Source organism: Equus przewalskii, unplaced genomic scaffold, assembly GCF_037783145.1.
Source record: "Equus przewalskii isolate Varuska unplaced genomic scaffold, EquPr2 ChrUn-10, whole genome shotgun sequence".
NCBI lineage: Eukaryota > Metazoa > Chordata > Mammalia > Perissodactyla > Equidae > Equus > Equus przewalskii.
The window spans coordinates 1,663,258-1,690,551 of NW_027228747.1; the positions used below are offsets into that span (position 1 = coordinate 1,663,258).

The following is a 27,294-nucleotide window of genomic DNA, read 5'->3' on the forward strand; positions in this document are numbered from 1 at the left end:
TTTTGGTTGGCACAAGACTTTGGGATAGTTTGTCTTATTTATTTCTCGTATCAACCCACTGAGACAGGTAATCACTATTTCCGTTGCGTATGAGGAGGTTCAGAGAGGTGAAGAAGCTTGACCGAGTTTACTCATGTGGCAAGTGGCAGTGCTGGGATTAGATCCCCCACTGTCTCCAGGTAAGAAACTCTGGTTCCGACGCAAAGTGCTCTCCTCCAGCCGGCTTCTGTCCTGTGCGCCGAGGTCCTGGCTTCCTTCGCAGCCCTTCTGGCCTCTTCGTCCTCACCGCCTGCAGGGTCTCTGCCATCCACAGGTGAGGAGCAAGGCACAGCAGGTGTCAGCAGGAACTTCCCTCTAGGGTCCTTTCCTCTGTCCAGGACTTCACCAGGCACGCCCCGATTACTGTGGGTTTTTTTTCCTGGTGTGAGCAATCCTCCAGTCAACAATCATACAACAGGAAGGTTGGCATTCTGATTTCCCTAAGCTCTTAGGCACTGTCTCAGTAATAATTCCCCTCCCTTCTTGGTTGGGGAGACTTCCTTCCAGTCTTAGGAGCTGTGGGAATTCCCACGTGAACAATTTGTGATTTGCAAAATCATGGTCTGAACTGCCTTCTAAGATCAAGGCATAGATCGTTAGGAACTCTTTCAAATGATCTGGACCCATCCCTCTGCAGCGGACAGGAGCCTCCTCCTCTGCCTCCTAAATAGGTCTAGTCAGCAGCAGAAAGCATGCAGCTATCCTGCAGCCAGAGCACATGCAGAGGCTCTTCATGGACCCAGCACAGCAAAGGTTCCATCCAGGACACCTTTCTCAGCAGCTTGTTTTGCTATGGCCCATTTTCCCCTGTGTTTTCTAGAGCAAAATATCTAACAAAACTGGGATGCTCTGGATTTCTTCTTTTTCTTTTTTGTTGTGGTAAAATTGCTTTATAACATTATATAAATTTCAGGCATACATCATTATATTTCGATTTCTGTGTAGACTACGTCAAGTTCACCACTCAAAGACCAATTATATTCCATCACCATACACATTTTCTAATCACCCCTTCCGCCCTTCTCCCTCCTGAGTTCCCTCTGGTAACCATCAATCTAATCTCTGTATCTATGTGGTTGTTTTTTGTTGTTTGTATCTTCTATTTATAAGTGAAATAGTGTGGCATTTGGCTTTCTCCCTCTGACTTATTTTGCTTAATGTAATACCCTCAAGGTCCTTCAATGTTGCACAAATCGCAAGATGTCATCTTTTTTTATGGCTGAGTAGTATTGCATTGTTTATATATACCACATCTTTGTTCATTCGTCCGTTGATGGGCACCTGGTTTGCTTCCAATTCTTGGCTATTGTAAATAATGCTGCAATGAACAGAGGGGTGCATGTGTCTTTATGCATTCGTGTTTTCATGTTCTTTGGATAAATACCCAGCAGTGGAATAGCTGGATCATATGGCAGCTCTATTCTTAATTTTTTGAGGAATCTCCATACTGTTTTTCCTAGTGGCTGCACCAGTTTGTGCTCCCACCAGCAGTGCATGAGAGTTCCTTTCTCTCCATGTCCTCTCCAAAACATGTTATTTCCTGTCTTGTTAATTATAGCCATACTGGTGAGTGTGAGGTGTGGATTTCTTTTCTGCTTTGGTCCTAGAACCCTCCATGATAAGGTGTATCTATTAAGACGTAATCATAAATATCATGCTTAATTGGGAATGTTGGACATTTCTCTTTAATGATAGGAATAAGACAGGATGCTGCTGATGGGGAGGGGGCAATTTCTCCCCCACTCCTCTGGAGTTCTTCTGGCTGGTCTAATAATTAAAGTCACACAAGACAGATTAACAGGAGAAAAACCCCAAATTTAATTTTTCTTATAGAGGTCACACAGAAATGGGATCTAAGAGTCACCAAGGCAAGCAGCTATTATACTTTTTAGACAAAGAACAATAAATTTGTGAAGAATTGAGAATACAAAGAAACTTAGGCCTCTGTGCTTAACTAGCGAGGAATCTAAGCAGAGCTTGTCATCACAGCCTCCTTGGCCCCGAATTCCCCATCTCTGGCACTCAGGATGTCTCTCTCCCTCCTGGTGCAGGGAGGGCGCGTTTTCACTTGGGAGACTTACAACTGCTTTCATGGGGACAGAGGAGGTCGGAGTGCCCTTTCTGCACTGGTTGTTTCTCAAGTAACTTTAATTCCAAAGAATCAATTGGCACATCTTGGGGCAGCCTGCCCTGAGCCCCAACACCTTTATTACCATTTCTATTTAGCAGTTGTATTGGAGGTCCCAGCCAGTGTTATAAGACAAGAAAAAATAAAGAAGTAATGGGAGCCCTGGAGGCATTGGGCTTGTGAAGTAAATGAATTTCCCACTGGGCACTCTCGTTTTTGTATTTCATTGCCTCCTTCATTTCTCTTTCTGAATAATTGCTACTTTTGCAGACTTTTTAGGAACGTGCCCCAGCCAAGTTGGACTTCATTATTCCCCTGAGTCTATCAATGTCTTTACTGGAAAACACATTTACTTGCTGGTAACTCTCAGTTTTCTTCATAGGCTGAATTGCGTTCTCCACAGCCTGCATCTGGAACACCAGGCTTGGGGCAGGATAGATGGTACCTTACGAGAGGACTCTGGAGACATCAGCTACTCTGAGTCCCCTCTTCTAGGACAAGGTTCAGAGGTTTAGACTTTTTTTTTTACTTTTTTTTTTTATTGAGTTATTGATAGGTTACAATCTTGTGAAATTTCTGTTGTACATTAATGTTTGTCAGTCATGTTGTAGGTGCACCACTTCACCCTTTGTACCCACCCCCCACCCCACCTTTCCCCTGGTAGCCACTAATCTGTTCTTAGTCCATAATTTTAAATTCCTCATATGAGTGGAGTCATACACAGATTATCCTTCTCTCGCTGGCTTATTTCACTTAACATAATTCTCTCAAGGGCCATCCATGTTATTGCAAATGGAATGATTTTGTTCTGTTTTGCTGCTGAGTAGTATTCCATTGTATATATGTACCACATCTTTTTTATCCATTCGTCTGTTGCTGGACACTTAGGTTGCTTCCACGTCTTGGCTATTGTAAACAGTGCTGCAATAAACATTGGGGTGCATAGGACTTTTGGGATTGCTGACTTCAAGCTCTTTGGATAAATACCCAGTATTGGGATGGCTGGATCATATGGTAGTTCTATTTTTAATTTTTTGAGGAATGTCCATACTGTTTTCCGTAGTGGCTGCACCAGTTTGCATTCCCACCAGCAGTGTATGAAGGTTCCTTTTTCTCCGCAACCTCTCCAACATTTGTTGCTATTAGTTTTAGATATTTTTGTCATTCTAACGGGTGTAAGGTGATATCTTAGTGTAGTTTTGATTTGCATTTCCCTGATGATCAGCGATGATGAGCATCTTTTCATGTGCCTATTGGCCACTTGTATATCTTCTTTGGAGAAATGTCTGTTCATGTCTCCAGCCCATTTTTTGATTGGGTTGTTTGATGTTTTGTTGTTGAGTTGTGAGAGTTCTTTATATATTATGGATATTAAGCCTTTGTCAGATATATGACTTGCAAATATTTTTTCCCAGTTAGTGGGTTGTTTTTTTGTTTCAATCCTGTTTTCATTTGCCTTGAAGAAGCTCTTTAATCTGCTGAAGTCCCATTTGCTTATTCTTTCTATTGTTTCCCTTCTCTGAGAAGGCATGGTGTCCAAAAAGATCCTTTTAATACTGATGTCAAAGAGTGTACTGCCTACGTTTTCTTCCAGAAGCCTTACGGTTTCAAGTCTCACTTTTAGGTCTTTGATCCATTTTGAGTTTATTTTGGTGAATGGTGAAAAAGAATGGTCAATTTTCAGTCTTTTACATGTGGCTTTCCAGTTTTCCCAGCACCATTTGTTGAAAAGACTTTCTTTTCTCCATTGTATGCCCTCAGCTCCTTTGTCAAAGATAAGCTGTCCATAGATGTGTGGTTTTATTTCTGGGCTTTCAAATCTGTTCCATTGATCTGCGCACCTGTTTTTGTACTAGTACCATGCTGTTTTGATTACTGTAGCTTTGTAGTATGTTTTGAAGTCAGGGATTGTGATGCCTCCCGTTTTGTTCTTTTTTCTCAGGATTGCTTTAGAAATTCGGGGTCTTTTGTTGCCCCATATGAATTTAGGATTCTTTGTTTTAATTCTGTAAAGAATGTCATTGGGATTCTGATTGGGATGGCATTGAATCTGTAGATTGCTTTAGGTAGAACGGACATTTTAACTATGTTTATTCTTCCAATCCATGAACATGGAATGTCTTTCCATCTCCTTATGTCGTCATCCAATTCTCTCAGAAAGGCCTTGAAATTTTCATTATATAGGTCCTTCACCTCCTTAGTTAAATTTACCCCAAGGTATTTTATTCTTTTTGTTGCGATTGTGAATGGTATTGTATTCTTGAGTTCTTTTTCTGTTGGTTCATTACTGGAGTATAGAAATGCTACTGATTTATGCAAATTGATTTCATACCCTGCAACTTTGCTGTAGTTGTTGATTACTTCTAACAGTTTTCCAATGGATTCTTTGGGGTTTTCTATATATAAGATCATGTCGTCTGCAAACAGCGAGAGTTTCACTTCTTCCCTCCCTATTTGGATTCCTTTTATTCCTTTTTCTTGCCTGATTGCTCTGGCCAGGACCTCCAGTACTATGTTAAATAAGAGTGGTGATAGAGGGCATCCTTGTCTCATTCCTGTTTTCAGGGGGATGGCGTTCAGTTTTTGCCCATTGAGTATGATGTTGGCTATGGGTTTGTCGTACATGGCCTTTATTATGTTGAGGTAGTTTCCTTCTATGCCCATTTTGTTCAGAGTTTTTATCATAAATGGCTGTTGGATCTTGTCAAATGCCTTCTCTGCATCTATTGAGATGATCATGTGGTTTTTATTCCTCAGTTTGTTGATGTGGTGTATCACGTTGATTGATTTGCGGATGTTGAACCATCCCTGTGTGCCTGGTATGAATCCCACCTGATCATGATGTATGATTCTTTTGATGAATTGCTGAATTCTGGTTGCCAAAATTTTGTTTAGAATTTTTGCATCTATGTTCACCAGTGATATGGCCTATAGTTCTCTTTTTTCGTGGTGTCCTTTTCAGGTTTTGGTATCAGCGTGATGTTGGCCTCATAGAATGTGTTAGGAAGTGTTCCATCTTCCCTAATTTTTTGGAATAGCTTGAAAAGGATAGGTATTAAATCCTCTCTGAAAGTTTGATAGAATTCCCCAGGAAAGCCATCTGGTCCTGGGGTTTTATTCTTTGGGATGTTTTTGATTGCTGTTTCAATCTCTTTCCTTGTGATTGGTCTGTTCAAATTGTCTGCCTCTTCTTGAGTGAGCTTTGGGAGATTGTAGGAGTCCAAGAATTTGTCCATTTCCTCTAGGTTATCCATTCTGTTGGCATATAGTTTTTTGTAGTATTCTCTTATAATCTGTTGTATTTCTGCAGAGTCTGTTGTTATTTCTCCTTGCTCATTTCTGATTTTGTTTATTTGAGCTTTCTCCCTTTTTTCCTTTGTAAGTCTGGCTAGTGGTTTGTCAATTTTATTTATCTTCTCAAAAAACCAGCCATTTGTCTCATTGATCCTTTCTACTGCCTTTTTCGTTTCAATAGTATTTATTTCTGCTCTGATTTTTTTTATTTCTCTCCTTCTGCTGACTTTGGGCTTCATTTGTTCTTTTTTCTCTAGTTCAGTTAGGTGTGCTTTAAGGTTGCTTATTTGGGATTTTTCTTGTTTGTTAAGATGTGCCTGTATTGCGATGAATTTTCCTCTTAATACAGCTTTTGCTGTATCCCATATGAGTTGGTATGGCATGCTATCATTTTCATTTGTTTCCAGGTATTTTTTTATTTCTTCTTTTTTTTTTTTATTAATGTTATGATAGATTACAACCTTGTGAGATTTCAGTTGTACATTTTTGTTAGTCATGTTGTGGGTACGCCACTTCCCCCTCCATACCCTCCCCCCACCCCCCCTTTTCCCTGGTAACCACCGATCAGATTCTCCTTCTCAATATACTAATTTCCACCTATGAGTGGAGTCATATAGAGTTCGTCTTTCTCTGACTGACTTATTTCGCTTAACATAATGCCCTCGAGGTCCATCCACGTTGTTGTGAATGGGCCAATTTCGTCTTTTTTTATGGCTGAGTAGTATTCCATTGTGTATATATACCACATCTTCTTTATCCAATCATCAGTTTCTGGGCATGTAGGCTGGTTCCACGTCTTGGCTATTGTAAATAATGCTGCGATGAACATAGGGGTGCAACGGACTCTTGAGATATCTGATATCAGGTTCTTAGGATAGATACCCAGTAATGGGATGGCTGGGTCATAGGGTATTTCTATTTTTAACTTTTTGAGAAATCTCCATACTGTTTTCCATAGTGGCTGTACCAGTTTGCATTCCCACCAACAGTGTATGAGGGTTCCTCTTTCTCCACAACCTCTCCAACATTTGTCGTTCTTGGTTTTGGATGTTTTTGCCAATCTAACGGGGGTAAGGTGATATCTTAGTGTAGTTTTGATTTGCATTTCCCTGATGATTAGCGATGATGAACATCTTTTCATGTGTCTATTGGCCATATTCATATCTTCTTTTGAGAAATGTCTGTTCATGTCCTCTGCCCATTTTTTGATCGGGTTGTTTGTTTTTTTGTTGTTAAGCTGTGTGAGTTCTTTGTATATTATGGAGATTAACCCTTTGTCGGATAAGTGGCTTGTAAATATTTTTTCCCAATTAGTGAGCTGTTTTTTTGTTTCAATCCTGTTTTCCCTTGCCTTGAAGAAGCTCTTTAGTCTGATGAAGTCCCATTTGTTTATTCTTTCTATTGTTTCCCTCAACTGAGGATTTACAGTGTCCGAAAAGATTCTTTTGAAACTGATGTCAAAGAGTGTACTGCCTATATTCTCTTCCAAAAGACTTATTGTCTCAGGCCTAATCTTTAGGTCTTTGATCCATTTTGAGTTTATTTTGGTGTGTGGTGAAAAAGTATGGTCAATTTTCAATCTTTTGCATGTGGCTGTCCAGTTTTCCCAGCACCATTTGTTGAAGAGACTTTCTTTTCTCCATTGTAGGCCCTCTGCTCCTTTGTCGAAGATTAGCTGTCCATAGATGTGTGGTTTTATCTCTGGGCTTTCAATTCTGTTCCATTGATCTGTGGACCTGTTTTTGTACCAGTACCATGCTGTTTTGATCACTGTAGCTTTGTAGTATGTTTTGAAATCGGGGATTGTGATTCCGCCGGCTTTGTTTTTCTTGCTCAGGATTGCTTTAGCAATTCGCGGTCTTTTATTCCCCCATATGAATTTTAGGATTGTTTGTTCAATTTCTGTGAAGAATGTTCTTGGGATTCTGATTGGGATAGCATTGAATCTGTATATTGCTTTAGGTAGTATGGACATTTTAACTATGTTTATTCTTCCAATCCATGTGCAAGGAATGTTTTTCCATCTCTTTATGTCATCGCCTATTTCTTTCAAGAAAGTCTTGTAGTTTTCCTTGTATAGATCCTTCACTTCCTTGGTTAAGTTTATCCGAAGGTATTTTATTCTTTTCGTTGCGATTGTGAATGGGATAGAGTTCTTGAGTTCTTTTTCTGTTAGTTTATTGTTAGTGTATAGAAATGCTACTGATTTATGCACGTTAATTTTATACCCTGCTACTTTGCTGTAGTTGTTGATTATTTCTAATAGTTTTTCTGTGGATTCTTTGGGGTTTTCTATGTATAAGATCATGTCGTCTGCAAACAACGAGAGTTTTACTTCTTCGTTACCTATTTGGATTCCTTTTATTTCTTTTTCCTGCCGAATTGCTCTGGCCAGCACCTCCAGTACTATGTTGAATAGGAGTGGTGAAAGTGGGCACCCTTGTCTTGTTCCTGTCCTCAGAGGGATGGCTTTCAGCTTTTGTCCATTGAGTATGATGTTGGCTGTGGGTCTATCATATATGGCCTTTATTATGTTGAGGTACTTTCCTTCTATACCCATTTTACTGAGGGTTTTTATCATAAATGGGTGTTGGATCTTGTCGAATGCTTTCTCTGCATCTATTGAGATGATCATGTGGTTTTTGTTTTTCATTTTGTTGATGTAGTGTATCACGTTGATTGACTTGCGGATGTTGAACCATCCCTGTGTCCCTGGTATAAATCCCACTTGATCGTGGTGTATAATCTTTTTGATGTGTTGCTGTAATCGGTTTGCCAAAATTTTGTTGAGGATTTTTGCATCTATGTTCATCAGTGATATCGGCCTGTAGTTCTCCTTCTTTGTGTTGTCCTTGTCAGGTTTGGGGATCAGAGTGATGTTGGCTTCATAGAATGTGTTAGGGAGTTCTCCATCTTTCTCAATTTTCTGGAACAGTTTGAGGAGAATAGGTATTAAGTCTTCTTTGAATGTTTGGTAGAATTCTCCAGAGAAGCCGTCTGGTCCTGGACTCTTGTTTTTGGGGAGGTTTTTGATTACCGTTTCTATTTCCTTACTTGTGATTGGTCTATTCAGATTCTCCATTTCTTCCTGATTCAGTTTGGGGAGATTGTAGGAGTCTAGGAATTTGTCCATTTCTTCCAGGTTGTTCAATTTGTTGGCATATAGTTTTTCATAGTATTCTCTTATGATCTCTTGTATTTCATTGGTATCTGTTGTGATTTCTCCTCTGTCATTCCTGATTTTATTAATTTGCGATTTCTCTCTTCTTTTCTTGGTGAGTCTGGCTAGGGGTTTGTCAATTTTGTTAATTCTTTCGAAGAACCAACTCTTTGTTTCATTGATCCTTTCTATTGTCTTTTTTGTTTCAATATCGTTTATTTCTGCTCTTATTTTTATTATTTCCCTCCTTCTACTGACTCTGGGCTTTGTTTGTTCTTCTTTTTCTAGTTCTGTTAGGTGTCGTTTGAGGTTGCTTACGTGAGCTTTTTCTTGTTTAGTGAGGTGAGCCTGTATTGTGATGAATTTCCCTCTTAGGACTGCTTTTGCTGCATCCCAAATGATTTGGTATGTCGTGTTCTCATTTTCATTTGTCTCCAGATAATATTTGATTTCTTCTTTAATTTCTTCAATGATCCATTGCTTGTTCAGTAGTGTGTTGTTTAGTCTCCACATCTTTGTGCCTTTCTCAGAGATTTAGAAATTTACAGTCTGAGTTAGAGACCTCAAAAATAATTTCTGATGCAATTTCCTCTTCTGTTATCTGTTCTGGGTCTCAGAGAGAAATAACTTTTCAACAAATTCAAAAACCACTTTATTTGCCTTCATTTTCCTCAAGAATATTCTGCCAACTGCTCTATGCTGTCCAAGAGTTTGAAGGTATCCTGTAGGAATCCTTCAAGCTCAGCCCATCCCAGCACTGACATTTGATGGTCAACATCACATCCAGCCTTATCAACCAAACTTGTGACACCATTATAGCTAGTGTCTCAAAAAATAGCTGGCTCCAACTCTGGCGGAGCAATTGATCTGTGAGACAAGTGGGAGTCTTCCACAGAACCCCTAAATGCAATGAGTAGGGTTTGATTAATCACTTATAGTCGTGTGTTTTTACTTCCCAGTTAGATGCTCATGCTCCCACATCTCCTATTAGGAAGATGGCTGATATCTCCTTCTTGAGCCAAGGGCTCCCTCAGGCAAGTGGGGGTCTGGGCATCAATTCTGCTCTCATGAACCGGGGGACAGACAGCAGCAGCCTCTTGTGGTTGCTCCTTTTCCTATAGGATGTTGCAGGCCATCTGCACAATTCTGTAGAGGATGCCTGTCCATCAAGCTGCTGAGATGCCCTCTATAAAGCCCTCACTCAGTGGTGCTCTGTGGTAGGAAACAAGTTCTTCTCTTTTTATTTCCTATTCTGATGCTCATGTACTATTGCCCAGAGCCCACAGGAAGGCTGGATTTGTAAGAGTTTCCAGCAGCAGCTCTTACTGCCCCTGAGTCTCCTTTGTCACTGGCATGGTCTTCCAACTCCCTCATGGTAATTTGACTTCAGAAAACCTTTCCTGCCCACAGATCCAGGTGGTCCAATGTGTCTCTCTTACCTCATCTCTCCAGGAGATGTCTTTCCTCAAAATTGGCCAAAAACATTGATGACTAACTGTGCACCAGGGGTCAGAGGGCAGGCATCTCAACACCACCGCCCAAGAGAGCAAAACAGAATTGCTTCAAGATAACTCTCTGCCTTGTCTATTCTGAAAAACCTGCTGCAGTTCTCTCACCCTCGAAATCATTCCCAGCTGATCAAGCATCTTTTTACACCTGCCAGTAGAGAATCTCTGCTATAAACCTCCTTGGCCCCAAATGTCTATGCAGTCCTTTAAAAACAAACAAACAAAAAACCAAAACACCCCAGCCTTATTGAGATCTAGTTCACATAGCACACAATTCACCGATTTAAAGTGTTAGCAGTCCTTTTAAGAGGATGGTCAGCTCTTAACAAAGTCTGCTCTTCAAGAGCAAGGAAAGGCATGCCTTCCTGGAAGGCAGCTCACTGAGGGGGTGGTTTCTCCAGGGGCACCCAGGAGCCCTACAGGGAACCCGGATGGGGAGTGGATTTCCTGCCATCTCCTTCAGGCCAGTAATTGCTTACACTGATACACCAACCCCAACAGCTGCCACTTCAGAGCCAGGGCCCGGGCTCTGGCTGGGCTCCCACTCAGTCGAGTGGTGTCTCCGACGGTCCCGGCTGCCCTGGGGGTGAACAGCTCCTGTTTTCAGCTTTAGGCCAGTGGTGTGGTGATTTGGTTTGGACACAGTGTGGGCTGATCCCCAGAACAAGTCGTCACCCACGCCTTCTCATCTGCAGGGTCATGGGCTTCCCCAGTTCTGGGGTCCCTGGGAAGGGGCGGCCCTTGTTCTCTATGGAGGAAACCCTCTCCCTCTCGTTCTCTGTGGCGGGACGCAGGCTGGGGGAGCAGAGACTTCCACTGACTTCTGTTGGGATGCCCATGGAGGAGGTGTCTGATCACTTCTTCCCCCTCTGAGTTTTTACCACCTTCCCTTAGTGTTTCTGCGGTTGGGGGCAGGTGGAGGCCCTTGTGTTAACTAAGCTGAATCCTTGTGGGTCAGGGAGTTCCATGCTCTCGTCTCCTGTGGCCATTAGCCTTAGTCTCTGGAATGCTGAAGGCAGATTCACAGAATGGGGTCTGGTCACCAGAAAATGGCTGTCTTTCCCACAGGTAAAGTGAAAGAACGGCCATTTTTGTTTTTTCAAGGCTCTCAGAGGTTGTCTCAGGCCCTGGGTCCCTGTCCCAGACCTTCAGAGCTTTAGTATTTCCCACTGGATTGATGCTCTGAGTGGAACTTTGGACAGATTTTTGGGACCACTCTCCCTGGTCTAACAGCCAAATCTAGCAACCAAACTGCATAGGCTTTTAAATCAGTACATTAAAATCCATGCTGTGCTGTGGAGCAGCCGTGCAGGCCAACTTCAGCCAGTGTCAAAATGACCTTGCAACCCCACACCTCACACCGAAGACACCAGCTGGACAAAGCCACAACAGGGAAGATAAAAGGCTACCTGACTCTCACATTTCCCGGCTGCATTTCTTAGATACTGAGCAAATAATTAACAACCCTGGTCCTTGCCTCCCTCCACACAAAGATAACATCAGTATCTCTGAACTTGCTTGATATAACCAACACATTCTTGTTTATTATACCTTCAATGTACCATCTAGAGAAAAGTCCAGATATACTTTATCCCTTTTTTTGGACATATATGAAATCTAGTTGTGTTTTTCTCTTTTCCTCTTCCCTGCATGCACACTGTTCTGTGAAGGAGATAATAAGCTGCCCTTACACTTACACCCCTTGGAGCAGTTCCATCAGAGCGCTCTGTTGAACTGTTTTCCTGGGGTTTGAACTCCTCACCCTGATGACTGAATAAATGCCTTCACCAATATCTAGACTCTTTATATCAGTTGACAAATCGGAGAACACAAAGGGAACCAGAGAGACTGCCTGAGACCACCTGGAGAATTGAGAGGCCCTGGCACTGTGGTACCAGCAGGGCCCTTAACACCCAGCTGGCTCCCCAGAGCTACAGCCGCAGCAAAGTACGTTGTTCCTGGGTCTCACACCTCCTGATTAATGGTTGAAGGTGCTTGAGTTTATTCAATAATTGTTTCTAGTTACCCGGGTGGGACAGGTTGTCCTCTGTGTTCACAGAGCAGGAAATCCCAAACCTGGTGTTCAGGTTTTCTGGTCTTTTGAGCCAAGGGAAATAAAAGAGAGGATAGTTGGTGGCTAACGTCAGAGTTTTCCCCTCTTGGATCTCTTGAAAATCAGACACTGGGTCAGCGTGCCAACTCGCATGAATGAGGGCCAGCTTCAGCCAACTCCAAAAAAATTTCCCACAAATGAGGATTAGTTTAAGCTAACTCCAACGAAAAGGGACACTTGCTCCCTCTGGCTGGTGTTGGCTAGTGTCTCTGGGTGACCAGGGGCCAAGCAGAGGTGTCTGAGATCAATTATCAAGATGCGTAGTGGTCCCGTGGGAAATTCCAAACCACGTAATTAAATAATTTGGGTTGTCCGGTTGATGATCAGTGCTCCTAGCCCCTACGATTTTGTTAGACAATTGGCAGGAGAAACCAAGGCACATAAGAGGGCAGAACTGGCTCATTGGTGACACTTTTAGGAGCTACGCCCAAAAGCAACACACTTCCAACCCACCACAGTAAATCACTAGTTTGACTTGCTGAACCAGAATGAGAAAAAAACCCCATCAAAACATGGTAACTGTGGGACATCTGACAGCCAGCCACCAGCTGGTAGTCTGGCCAATTTTGTGTTCAATACTTACAGAGCACAAACTCTCAAATGGCTCCCTAATTGGAATAATATTACTAAAGAACATCTCACTCTATCATAGCCATTCTGGGGAACTTTTGTTTCAGATAAGTCTACCTTAAGGGTCACCCTTGAAAGAGAGGATTCAAGGGGCCAGCCTGGTGGCGTAGTGGTTAAGTTCGTGCACTCTGCTTCAGTGGCTCAGAATTCACTGGTTTGGATCCTGGGCGCGGACCTACGCACTGCTGGTCAAGTCATGCTGTGGCTTCATCCCACACAGAAGAACTAGAAGGACTTACAGCTAGGATAGTCAATTATGTACTGGGGCTTCGGGGAAAAAAAAAGTGGAAGATTAGCAACAAATGTTAGTTCATGGCCAATCTTCCCCACCAAAAAAAAAAAAAAAAGAGAGAGAGAGAGAGAGGGTTCATAAACCTCTCAGAAACAATGGAATGCATTCTTTGATTAATATGTAGAAGCTTCTAAAGGAAAAAATAACTTTAAAAACTGCTCTAAAAAGGATCCTTACAGAAAAAAAAGAAAAGAATCTTTAGTAAAAATCTTTAGCCATCTGAGCAAATAAATTTAACTTAGTTCATCTGCCAGAAAAACAATTTGAATCCAACTATTCTTTTGAGTTTTGGACCTGAGACATGGCTAAAATTTTAAAGATCTGTGTGTGTTTGTCTGTATGTTTATATATGTAAGTCTCTCTCTCTCTCTCTCTGTCTGCCTCTGGATGGTATAATTTCTAAAGGAACTTTATTTAATTACTTTAAAGTAAGTGCTTTTATAAATTATTTCTAAGTATAATAGAAATTAACCTAAAAGTCTTTCAAGTTAACGTGATATAAAATCATCTTTGGTAAATGGAACCTTGTTTAAGTTGCTGGTTTGATTGAAATAGACATGTTCTCAGAATTATCAACATTGGATACGATACAGACATGTTATTTCTGTCACAAAGTTTATCAACAAAAATATTAACAGAATGACGGCTGATTTTGTCTAATGTCTCATAAAGTTTTTGCAGGCAATCTAAATATAATTATTGGAAACAAGTAAACTAAATGGATGTAAAAAGAATACAAGTTTCTGGGGTGAACTTTTTAAGTATAATTATGTTTTATGGTGTGTGTACTTAAAATATCTTCAAAATCCTCTTGGTAACTTAAAACTTTAGAGTTTTGCTAACTTAAGTTAAATGATAAAAATTTATGGAGTATCTAGGTCATATCCACATAAGAAAAAATGTTAAAATTAATTACTCAGCATAGATTTGTCTGCCTTTTGCTACTTATTTCAGAGGAACTGGAAGACACTTGGATTTATTCAAGAACAAGTTTCGTGCCATGCTGGGGAATTTTCTGTGAGAAGTACACATTTCTGTATACAAGGGAAGTAAGATGTATGTTTTCAGTAAAGAAGGTATAAAGAATAGAGACATTTTTGTTTGTTTTGTTAAGAAAGAGAAGTTTGTCCTAACATTCTAGGAAACAAAAAAGGAAAGAAGGCATGGGACAAATTCTGAATGTAAAAAGCAAGTGACGGAAGGTTTGTGGAAATAAAACCCTGAAGAAAGAGTTTTGTGCGTGGTCAAGTTGGTTAAGATTAAAATGAATTTAATTATGTGAATAAGTTTCAGCATCAAAAGTAAGCTGGCGCAGGGCACTCACTGGGGTCTGTGTCAGCCCGCCTGGACCAGCTCAGAACAATGGCCCCCAACGATGTCTCAGTCTCCGGAGAGGTCCCTCTTCTCACCAAGATGTCCCCAGAGCCCACCAGATTTCCAACCTGGGAAGAAATACTTGGAAATTCCCATGTATCTCATGAGACTACATGGATTTCTTAAGAATAATTTCTTCTGAAATGAAATATATAATATTGAGTAATTTTTATTTTGTATTAAGAAAAGAATAATCATGACTTGTACTACTCCTATGGAAAAAACCCCACTGCACTTGGCAACCAAGGCCATGTATATAATTTCATAGGAGAGGAAAATATGAGACCACAGTTTATCACTTTTTTGTACATTGTTGCTTTGTATTGCTACAGTAGCTGCTCTTCTTGAAAATGTGGACTGTAACACATAGTGAGTTTTAACAGATCGTTGGGTGTTACTCTGTCAGTAGGACCCTTTTCTCTTATTTAGCTCAATGTCCACATCACCACAGTCACTGGTAAAACTGATAACTAGATACACGTCTCCAATTGTAGTCTATGTGGGAACAAAAATTTCAACAAATAGTCCAACTTAATATGGTCTTACAGTCAGATACCGCCTTAATATGACAAAGCAAAATGTTAAGTTATAAGTTTATTACTATGTGAACTATTTTTGTGGTGTACATTTACTTATTAATGTACGTAAGATTGGTGTCTATGTGTAAAGCAGTTTATCACTGAAGTGCAGGATTGTTTGGTGTAATTGTGTTTTTTATTGAATTACCTTCTAAATTCTGCTTGAGAACTTCCATTACCGCCTACAAATATGTTTCCTTCCATTGCTCTACATGAATATCTCCCCTTGTCCTAAATTTTCTCATAAACACTAAATGGGCAGTGAAGGAACACTATCAATATCATCCATTATATATGTCCTTTCTATAGTGTAATATATGCAAATGATTACATACATATAAACGATCAAAGGATGACACACTAGAGAGCGTGAATTCCTGTCCGATCCTGTGACTCAGAGTCATGGGTTTTGTAAAAATCTGCATATCTCTTCAACCTCTCTGGTTCCTTATTAGGGAACCTCCATGGAGTCACTTTTTAATAGAATTATATGAAGTGAGCTTGAAGAACAGAGTGATCATGAATGCTATCTTCAAATATCAGAACAAATGTCTAGACTGTGAAGTAAGAGATTATTACGATTTCCTTCAGTTCTGTTCACTTTGATTATTGTATCAGGTAGCTGTTGCTGCATAACAAGTCATACCAAAAGCAAATAGTTTAACGTAATGCATTTATTCTCAAATGAGAACTGATGAGGAGAAGTTATTCTGAGCTCTGATGAGCTCCTCGCAGGCTTCTTGTTGGCTGGCAGTCTCTTTACTGTGTTTCTCAGGAGCATCCACAGTGTGTGCAGTTGTGGTGCTCTTCTGTCTTCATCCACTTTCATTCATTTCACTCCTTTTATATCTGAAGATTAGTCTTTAGTTTATGGAAAAAATGGGTTTGTCAAATGTTAATTACTTTATTTTAATTCCACTGTTCCTATATTCATATAAGACATTTTTCTTTCTTCCCAGTTAGAAGAGATATCTTGCACCACTTTTAGGTGTGACTCAGCTACCTGTGCCCTAGATCCCACCCTGAGCCATGCACCAGCAAAAATGTTAAAATCTTAACTAATTACATAAAATAAACTGCACATATTTAAAGCATATTTTTTAAAAATATTAAAGGAACCATACAAAAATTGAGTATATAGTACATGATTCCTTTTACACATAATTCAAAAAGATGTACAGTAATGTTTAACTGCTTTGTTATGCCATCATAACAAAATGTAATCACCTGAGCCCTAATTTCCTTATTTCTGAAGATAATGTGAGATTTACCCTAAATTCAGATGAATGTTGGAGGAATAAATAAAATGCGTAGAAATACTCTGTTGAGTCAAATAAAATGTTCAAGTTCAAAAAAAAAAGTAAGCTGGCGCAAAATTAGAATTTGACTGTCTCTCTCTTAAGAGGATAATCTTGAACTTTTGGTCTGCTCTTGATAAAAAGGTTATAAAAAGGTTTTTCTTTATTTTTGAGTAAGTCTACCTAAAAGACAGAAAATCAATGTTTTGTTAAAAATAATTTCTTATGTTCAAAAAGAAGGAGGTCCCTCTATTAAGGTTTTTTTTTTTTTGCTTTTGACACCATCTGTTGTCACCTTGATTAAATGGATAACTAAACATTTTTTCCTATTTGACCAAGTGTTTTAAAGCCTTTTGATATTTTTGACAAAATTCTCCCCAAATTAAAGTCTTTATTTTGACTTGAAAAAGAACTTTAAAAATTTCCAATCGGCCCTGGACTTCTCAAAGAGTTTGTTCTCCCTTTCTATTAAGAGGGAAATATTAAACTAATTAAAAGGGAAATATTAAACTAATTAAACTCATTTGGTATGTTAAATTATATGGGAAGCATTTTCTAATAAGTGGTGATAAACCCTCTTAGGTTATATTGCATAAGTAAATGTCATTAATACAAGTGTTTTAGAAGTTATAAGCACAAAGAGGAAGTTTGGTGACAGATGTTAGCTCAGGGACAATCTTCTTCATTAAAAAAAAAATTGTATAACATTCATAAAATTCTGACTTGTCCTGGTTATCAGTCATAATTCTAGTTATTATCTTAAAATGTTATCTGTCACAGAAATAACCAAATTTCTTTGTCAATTGCCACTTTTAAGTCGTCATTTACAGACACATTGTTTTACCCAGATGCTTTTGCAAATACGTTTCATCTTCAGAGAGATTCTGACACTTACTCTAAAATACAGGTTTCTGATAAACTTTGAGATGATAAAACTAAACTAAATTAAAAAAAAACAGAACCATAATGGAGAAACTGATGTCTTCATAAATTGCTAACAGAAAACAATTGAGGGGGAATTCTTTTTAGAACTGACCATATACAGCAGGAACTAAGTGCCTAACTTTTCACTCACGGATCAACCCTTTATATACACTGCTTAAGTCAGACTGGTCTGATTTGATTAAATGAAAACCAGAAGGAGAAACACTGTAAAGTCCATCTTGGCTCAGGTACCAACTTTAGGTCACCCTAATTTCAACTTGCCATTTTCTTTCTTTGTACACAAGGATAAAGGAAACGCCTTACATGCATTAACACAAGAACATGAAGATCCACATCAACCTGTAAGATATTATAGTCAGCATTTAGACTTGGTAATAAAAGGACTTCCACGGTGAATGAGGTTTATTTCAGTAACAGCTCCCTTGGGCAAGGCTACTAAAGAAGTGATGATGGGGTCTCCTTTAACTATTTATGCTCCTCACTCAGTTGAAGACTTGTTAAATTCTCATCACACTCAACATGATTCTGCAAGTTGGTTAACTTATGAAATTGCTTTGTTTTCTCTTAATATAACTTTGCTTAGGTATAACAGGCTGAATCCCACCACCTCGCTCCCAGATGACGTCAAATCAATGAAATTTGATCATGACTACATAAAATTAACTGACCTGCTTTGACCCTGAGGGATGATTTACATGAAAGTCCTATAACCAATGTTGACTTTATATTAGTCACAGATGGTTCATGCTTTCGAGGGCCTGCCAGGAAATATCAGGCTGGATGTGCTGTGGTTTCTCCAGTCTCGTCCTTGAGAGTGCTCCCTTGCCTGAGGCTCGTTCAGTGCAACAAGTCTAGCTTGTTGGGCTGAATAGAGCCTGTCATTTGGCTAAAGGAATCTGCAAATATTTTTACTGACAATAGATACACATTTGGAATGCTCTAAAAACAAAGGTTTTTTTAACCTCTACTGGACAACATATTAAAAAATGGGAAAAATGTGGCTGCTCTTTTAAAAGCCATTTTACTCCCTAAGAAATTGACAATAATTAAAGTACAAGGTCACTCTAAGGTGGGCACTTTATAAACTAAAAAAACAAACCAAAAAATCCCCCTAAAAAACCCAAGTTAACAAATCAGGCAGCTAAGGAAGCTACCTCACAATTAGTGAGCCCATAAATCAAACACTCATGTTGAACTCCAAAACCCAGAGTCTAGGATCCATCTTACACAGACCTGTTTTAAATCTTCCTCCTAATTCTAACTTCACAGGATACATTTATTATATAGGGCTTGCCCTGGGGAAAACCTCCAGGGAAATTCTGCTGGGGGACGTTTTTTGGAGAGAAATTATGAAAACTGTGTTCATGATTGTAATTTTGATCGTTTTAATTATCACGCTGTTCCAATGTTATACTAGGTGTTGAAGGAGGCAACAACAGGGCAAGGTCAGACCTTGTTAGCTAGGAAGGCAGAAGTGATCTGGAATGTGTTTTTAATACACGATGTATGAAGCAGATAAGGAAATGAAGGGTACCTCACCAGGTCAGAGAAAAACCAAACGAACACCTCACTGTTCATGAATGCAACCGTGGGCTGAAAATGACCAAAAGGCGGGATTGTGGACAGAATTTTGGAACCCCTCTCCCTGGTCTAACAGGTGAATCTAACAAGCAAACCGCACAGGCTTTCAGTGAGTACAATAATAATCCGTGCTGTGCTGTGGAGCAGCCGTGCAGGCCGTCTTCAGCCTGTGTCAAGGTGACCTTGCAACCGCACACCTCATGACCGAAGAAAACGGCTTGACAGATTCACACCAGGGAAAGATAAAGGGGTACCTCGCTCTCACATTTCGCAGCTGCATTTCTTAGAGATTGAGGGAATAATTAATGACCCTGGTCCTTGCCTCCCTCCACACATAGATAATGTCAGCATCTCTGAACTTGCTTGATGTATAACCAACACATTCTTGTTTATGTTACCTTCAATGTATCATCTAGAGAAAAGCCCAGATGTTCTCCATCCGTCTTTTTGTTTATATGAAATCTAGTTGTGTTTTTCTCTTTTCCTTTTCCCTGCATATACACTGTTTTGTGAAAGAGATATAAGCTGCCCTTACACTCACACCTCTTGGAGTAGTTCCATCACAGCGCTCTGTTGAACTGTTTTCCCAGGGTTTGAACTCCTCATGCTGATTATTGAATCAACTCTTTCACTAATATCACCTAGACTCTTGATTTCAGTTGACAAACTCAAAGTCCCAGTTGGTGCCTTGGCCTGTATGGGGCCCTTGTTACCAAGCCAGAACCTCCTTTTGCTCATTGCACGATTATGCCAATCACCAAGATGATGAGTTTGCAAAGCGAAAAGATTTAATCAAAAGGTGGCCAAGTGAGGAGGCAGGAAAATCAATCTCAGATCTGCCTCCTCAAAGATGGGGACTCAGGGATATTTATGGGATAAAGGGGCGCAGTTGTCTGAAGTGTGGGAATAGATGATTGGAGGTAGGAAGAAGTGAGGTAATTGATGATCTGCGTATAGGACACATGTTCACAAAATGGCGTCATGACCACGACCTGAGGGTGGAGTTTTTAGCTCCTTCACGTCAAAAAGGTCACTTGTTGAGCATTTGCAAAGGCCCAGTTCATGGGTTGGTGTTCTCGATTGGCCTGAACTGCACAAGGGGTCGACTCTAAGTTCTTGAAAAACTCAAGCTCTCTACCCATTACCATGGTGACCCAAGCCTCAGAGATGTTCTCTATAGGGTGGGTTTAGTAATGCATTATCTAACTAATTCTGCAAACAGACAACTGAGTATAGCTAAAGTAAGTTGGCCCCGGTTTCACCCTTAGCCACTTTCTCAAAAGAGCTGTGTCCCTCTCTCTTTTCCCTCTTGCTATGGACCAGAGCCTTCTCCTCCCTTCTGGAATCAGCGTCAGTGACTCCAGGAGAACTGGAAGCCCTCGGCACCGAGCCCTTTGTTCAAGGGGGGCCCACCATGACTTGGCCTGCCTAGTGCATCACTGGGCTCTAGTGCCTTCTCCAAGAGCTTTCTAGAGCACAGGATCTGTCAGCATTGGTAGTCTCCCCAGGTTTGTAGGGAATCCCACTGGGGCCATAACTGTTTATAGCTCCAAGCATGTGTGGCCTGTGTCTCCCACTTTACCAGGGAGCCTATTTGTTACTGAACCCCAAGGGACTGGTGACTTGCAACTGGGTCCTTTTGCCAGGTGCCATCCATGCCAATAGAATGAGACCAGGTTCAGAACAGCAGAGCAGAAACGTTGTTCATTGATCAATGAATGGAGGAGGCAGAGCTTGTGCTCTAAAACACCTCCCTGAAGGGAAGGTGAGCAGGGTTCTTATGGGATGTGAAGGGGGACGGGTCTCCACATCATGGCTTGGGGTGGGGCATTTGGGGCATGTACAGATCTTCCCTTCTTGCACACGGCACCTTTTGCACACATTTCCTTTTGCTGCACGTGGCACCCCATCACCATCTTGGATCTTTCGGGTTAGGACCAGTTCTGCTGTTTGGCTACCTGGAGTTGTTCTGCCTTGGTTCCTATAAGCAAGCACAAATTAAAAACAAAGCATTAGACATGGAAAATATTTTAGGGACCTCCCTTGGTGACATATTCAGACTCTGTTTTCCCTCAGACTGTAAGCTCAGGGTGAGTGGGGCTGTGTCTGTCCTGCTCACATCTGCTTCACCCAGTGCCTGGCCAGCTAGTGACTAGCAGATATGAAGGACCAGGAAGTGTTTGCTGGGTGAAAGAATCCACACTCCCCTCTATCCTCTCCGTTATTAACTAAATTCCATACTTTATTCAGATTTCCTTAGTTTTAAGCCAATGTCCTTTTTCTGTTCCAGGATTACATGTTCATTTTGATTGTTTTTATTATCGTTATCATTTTTGCTGTAGTGAGACACTCAGCAAATGCCTCTCCCCAATCCTTCTCTTTCCAGGTAGCTGCCATCCAGGCAATAAAACTTGTTCCCTTAGCCTTTTCTTCAGAAGGAGGGACAGAGTACATCCTGCCCCAGAGCTGAGAAATGTGTCGAGCACCTGTATGTACGAGTGGGTTGGGATTGGGGGTTCTGTTTCAGCTTGAGCAGGAGAGTGGCATGTGTGATGGGTGTAAGCTGAGCTACCCGGGGTGCAGGAAAAGTCACAGGTTTGAAGCTTCTCTTGAGCAATAGAGCACCACCCAGCAATTGCCTCAAGATGAATCAGAGAGATTTCTTCACTCGAGGTTGAAGGAGAAGCCTGGAGTGCCTTATAAAAACCTCTCTGGCTCAGCGCTCCTCACCAGTGCTGGCTTCTTGCTACAGCTCCACTCTCCTGTGCATTGAGGGGTAAGTGTCCTCTCCTTGGTTGGTTCTTCAGGGGGTCCATAGGGAGGTGATTGCAGGTGGCCCCTTTGCAGGCTGTAGGGAGCCACAACCCTCCACTTGCTGGAGCACCTCTGGGATGACTGCATTTTGGCTCCAAGGAGACCAGCTCCTGCTGTGCTAGGTGGACCCAGTCTCAGGACCTAGGGTGGCGAAGGTGGGTGGGCTGGTGAATGTCTGTAAGGGACCTGTAGCCAAAATATCATCACCTGAGGAAAGGGAACAGCCTGGCCAACCACAGAACCCTTCCCACGTGAGCTTGAGTGAGCAATACCTTCCAAACCATACTCCCTAGGAGATAGGGGGACAAGGAACACTGTGACAGTTGAGGCTGATTCCTTTAGACTTTAGATAGTATTTTATATCCTTCTTTCCCCATCCTACCTACAAAGGAAAAATTCACCACTGGTCAAATGCAAAGCAGAGAGAACACAAAACAGATATAGGAGAAGTCATCCCTTATTTAACCCTTGATGCAGAAATAGAGGAAAGTGGGGATGTAGAGGGTAGGGGAGGAACTGCCCTAGAACCCGTTTGTCTCCTGAAGGTTAACCTGAGGTTGAGAAGATGACTAAGCTGGAAGACCACCTGGAGGGAGTCATCAACATCTTCCACCAGTACTCAGTTCGGGTGGGGCATTTTGATACCCTCTCCAAGGGTGAGCTGAAGAAGCTGATCACAAGGGAACTTGCAAACTCCATCAAGGTAGGTGATGCTCCTCTCATCCAAACTTGCCCAACCCCCTGCACCGAGATCAGTGTCAAGGCCTGAAGGACGGTAGTGGGCCAAGGACTGGAGTGGGGCTATTCCCAGTTTGAGCTCCCAGGATGTTATCCCCCTGCTGTGGGACAGGGCCTCCGCCTCCCTCTCAACAACTCATTCTATCACCTTAGGCTCTGCTCACTTCCCCTCTTTGGAATTGCTCCCCATTGGTAGAGTGGCGAGAGGCAGGGCAGGGAGTCGAGGGTCTGACCAGTGAGCTGTGGAGCACCTTCCGGGTCAAGACTTATATGATTCTAGGATGGCTCGTGACAGTTGCTTCTCTCCATCTTCTGTTTTGTCACATTGGATTCTCCAGCACAGTTTTGGATGAGTCAGTGTTCCTGGGCCCCCCTAAGCTGAGCTCTGAGGAATGAGAGCTCCAGAGAAAAGGGGAGGAAGAATCTGAGCTCACTGTCTGTGCTCTCCCCTTCTCCTAGAATACCAAAGATAAAGCTACCATTGACCAAATATTCCAAGATCTGGATGCCGATAAAGATGGCCAGGTCAGCTTTAATGAATTCGTAGTCCTGGTGTGCAAGGTGCTGAAGACTGCCCACGAGGATATCCACAAGGAGTAAGAAGCTCTGAGAGGCTTTTTCCCAGAAATGTCCCCAAGAAGATGTTTCCTTCTCCTCATCAAAGCCCAGACTCACCTGAGGGACGTGAGCGTTAATAAATGTACTTTTGAAATGTTTTTTACAGGGTTTGTGCACTTTGTTCTTTCCATGCCCGTGGTCCCCAGCTTGATCGCACCTCCCTTGTGCTGTTCTGATGGGCCTCATTCAGACCCTTGGGACCTCCTGCTCTGTTTCTTCATTTGTTCACTAACTACTTATTAAATGTCTACTATTTGTTCATTTATTCATTCACTCAATAAATATTCACTGAGCATTGATGATAGCTGGAGACCAAAGACATAAAGTCCTTGTCCTTTGGGGCTTACGTTCTATTGGGGAGGGGATAGAAAATAAACAAATAGCAAACAAATAAAAATATATCATATGATACATGGTCGGTGACGATGAGTGATATGAAGACAGCTACAGTAGGGAATAAGGTTAGGGAAAGGGGAGGAGAAGGCTGCTGGTTTAAATGGGAGGAACATGGAATGTATTTGAGCAGAAATCTGAAAGAATTGAAGGAGAGCAGTTTGCAGAGCTCTAGGGACCAAGTTCGTGCAGAGAGAGGCTAAGGCCCTGTGGGGAGCACGTGCTTGACTTGCTCAAAGAGCAGCAGCAAAGGCCATGTCGGCAACTGAGATGCGGAGGGGTGGGAGCTGTGCACCTGCAGGAAACAGGGGGCAGGGGAGAGAGGCTTACAGACCTGGGGAGCACTTGGGACTTCATTCTAAATGTGCTAAGGAGCCACTGGGGGATTTTGAGCCAGGGAGCAAGATGATTTCATTTATGGTTCAAAAGGCTGCTTGTGGGCTGGCCCCGTGGCCGAGTGGTTAAGTTCGCGCGCTCCGCTGCAGGCGGCCCAGTGTTTCGTTGGTTCGAATCCTGGGCGCGGACATGGCACTGCTCATCAAACCACGCTGAGGCAGCATCCCACATGCCACAACTAGAAGGACCCACAACGAAGAATATACAACTATGTACCGGGGGGCTTTGGGGAGAAAAAGGAAAAAATAAAATCTTTAAAAAAAAAACAACAAAAAAAACACAAAAGGCTGCTTGTGGAGAAGAGATTGTAGGGGGCAGGGAAGAGAGGAAGCGAGAAGGCCAGCGAGGGGATTCCCCAGAGCAGTGCTGGCCAAGAGAAATACAACGTGGGCCACAGACATAATCTTACACTTACTTTCAGCCACATTAAAAAACATAAAATGAAGAGGAAATTATTTTTAACAATATATTTTATAATCCCAATAGAAACAGCATCACTTCAACAATGTAAAAATTATCATTGAGTTATTTTTTGCATTTCTTCTCCTCGTCCAAGCCTTTAAGAGCCAATGTGTATTTTACACTTACAGCATGCCTCACACTTATGGTCACATTCCAAGTGGCAATAGTCACAGGTGGCTCACAGTGATAGTACTCAAGTGTAGCCTGAGACCATCTGAGAGATGAGGGGGCTGTGCTAGCGTGGTCCTCATGGTGGTGGTGAGGGGCAGTCAGGCTCTGGATACATTTGAAGGTGGGAAATGAGAAATCAAGGATTATTCCAAAGGTTTTTCCTTAAGACACTGAGTTGGATGCTAAAGATACAGAAATGAAAAACCAAGTCCTTGCCTTAAGAAGATGCTCAGCTCCAGTGAGGAGAACCTGGGTCAGCAGAAATCCCTGTACAGTGTCGTGCGTCTTTTGGCAGAAGTAAGCACAGGGTGTTGTGGAGAAGGGGAAAGTGGTCCAGCCTTGGGGGATGGGGTCAGTTAGGTGTCTTGGAGGAGAAGACACTTGGTTATGAAATTTGGGTAGAACTTTGAAAGGGGGAAAGTGATGCAGAATTTCCACTCCGTGGGCATGGGATGGTAAAGACTGCCTTTCTTTGGTTCTTTCAAGGTGGTGGGTGGGTAGGCACAGGAAGGAACTGGGAGGAACAGGGGAGACAGAAGGAGGGAAGAGAGTGCTGGCTCTGTGCAACACAGGTAAGGGGAGGGAAGACTTCTCTGGCCAGGCCTCCTCCCCACTCTGGTCTAGGCCAGGTTCTTTGGAAAATGTTCCCCTAGGACCACGCTGCTCTTCTTCCTGGCTCTGCTCTCCAGTTGTGAGTCTGTAGCCACTGATGTGATGTATGTGCAATGTCTCTCTCTGCCAGTGGACTAGGGAGTTTGAAAGCAGGTGCTGTGTCACTAGCATCAACATTGTGCCTGTCATGCGGTATGCTTTCGTAAATATCTGTTACATGAATGAACGTATGGAAATCAATATGGCTATTGGTTTGAGTTCCTGTAAATGGTCCCGGGGGAGAGAGGAAGGAGCATGGCCTCCGAGGGTAGGAATAATCTTCCCAACGAACAGGTGTTGGGTCAGTGTGCCCTGGTGATGGGTGCATTCAGTCTGATTCAGCAGACGTCATCGGGGGCCTTCCTGCCCTCCAACCCCTGCCTGGTGCTGAGTCAGCTCTGGGACAGGTGGGGTGACCATTTGGGGTCACACTCCATTTAGTTGGGATGTCAGTGTACCCATATGTTAAGGACTGAATGTTTGTGTTCCCCTCACTCATATGTTGAAGCCGTAGCCCCCTAATATGGTGGTATTTGGAGATGAAGCCTTGGGAGATGATTACGTTTAGACTAGGTCATGAGAGTGGAACCCTTGTGATGGGATTAGTGCCCTTACAAGATGAAGAAGAAGAGAAAGATTTCTCTCTCTCCATGAACACACATTGAGAGAAGGACATGTGAGCACACAGCAAGAAGGTGTCGTCCACAAGCCAGGAAGACCACCTCACCACAACCCTGACCATGCTGGCGTCCTGATATCACACTTCCAGCCTCTAGAACAGTGAGAAATAAATGTCTGTTGTTTAAATCACCCAGTCTATGGCACTTTGTTATAGCAGCTGGAACCGACTAAGACACCATGGAAACAGCAGCCAGGGCACAACCCTCCAGTGGCTGCTCCCCCTGGCTCCTGTTCAGCTGGAAGAACAGGCCAGAGGGCAGGTTTGTGACAAAATTTAAGAAAGATTAGGTAACTTGCTAGAGCCCAGGTATGACAGAAATGAGGAAAACTGAGAAGGGGAGCTCTATTTTGGGGAAGGGACTGGGTTTGTCTTTCATTTTATTGAGTGCAAAGCCCTATGGAGATGATGCGTGGGAGGCTGGAGTTCAGAACTGAGGACAGGACGTGACAAATCTTGAGCATGGAGGCCTGGGGAGGCAGGTCTGCTGGACCACCCACCCAAGGAAACTACTGCATCTGAGATGTGGATCCGAGACAAGGCCGAGGCAGGAGGGAAGTACGGAAAGTACAGGAGGAAGAGGAGCCTGTGGAGACCCCTCTCGTGGGGGTGGGGCCAGGTGGAAAGGATGAAGATGTGGTGAAGTGGGATTGTTAGAAGATGAAGGAATTCAAGACCCAGAGAAGGTGATTTTGGAATAGCTCAAACCTGGAAGTGTTCCATCACCAAATGAGAATATGGTGGCATTCAGGGAAAGCCCTCACTTGCTGAGTGACTTTTGGCAAATCACTTTGCCTCTCTGGACCTCTGTCTTCTTCTTTTTTGAAGAGTTCAAAGGAATTCAAGAAATTCATTTTGAAGAGTTTAGAGTAGGTGAACACCCAGGTGTCATCAGTGTTAACATTCTTAGATACTTGGATGGGACACAGGAAAACTTTGAGTAGGATCTAGAAGGGTAGGAAGGAGGGTATTCCTGGGCTCTTAAAGAGTTGAGGCCAAGAGTATGAGGACAGAAGCTATATTTCTGGGTTCAGATCCTAGTTTTACCACTTTCTAATTGTGAGACCTTGATAAAGTTACTTAAATTCTCCAAGCCTCAGTTTCCCCATCAATAAAATGGGACAAGAGTAGCACCTCTCTCCTATAGTTGATGTGAAGATGAGATCATCTACCAGCACTTGGAAAGCACTTAGTACAGCACCTGATGCTGAGTAAGCATTCGACAAGCATTAGCATTAAGAGGTAGACACTACTTTATGTAGGAGGCAATAGTGAGAGTGGGTCAGCTCTCTCTCTGCTGCAGCCACAACAGGGAAAAGTTATTTTAAACCAAAGCAAAGACTGAGGTTACTTTTAGGGCTAACTTGGATGGTTAGAGCTGACCGGTGTTACACAAGTAACTCAGGGCCGTGAGCCTCTGTCGTCCTCTAAA

At 42.2% G+C, this 27,294-nt stretch overlaps 1 protein-coding gene across 1 annotated transcript; it reads left to right on the forward strand.

The window, feature by feature from the left end:
* Nucleotides 1–21,578: 21,578 nt before the first annotated feature.
* On the forward strand, nt 21,579–23,208 carry LOC103566552 (protein S100-A12). The gene is made up of 3 exons (XM_008543013.2): nt 21,579–21,716; nt 22,300–22,457; nt 22,952–23,208. The coding sequence occupies exons 2-3, from the start codon at nt 22,320–22,322 to the stop codon at nt 23,090–23,092; spliced, it is 279 nt and encodes a 92-aa protein (XP_008541235.2). The 5' UTR covers nt 21,579–21,716; nt 22,300–22,319; the 3' UTR covers nt 23,093–23,208.
* The last annotated feature ends 4,086 nt before the right edge of the window (nt 23,209–27,294 follow it).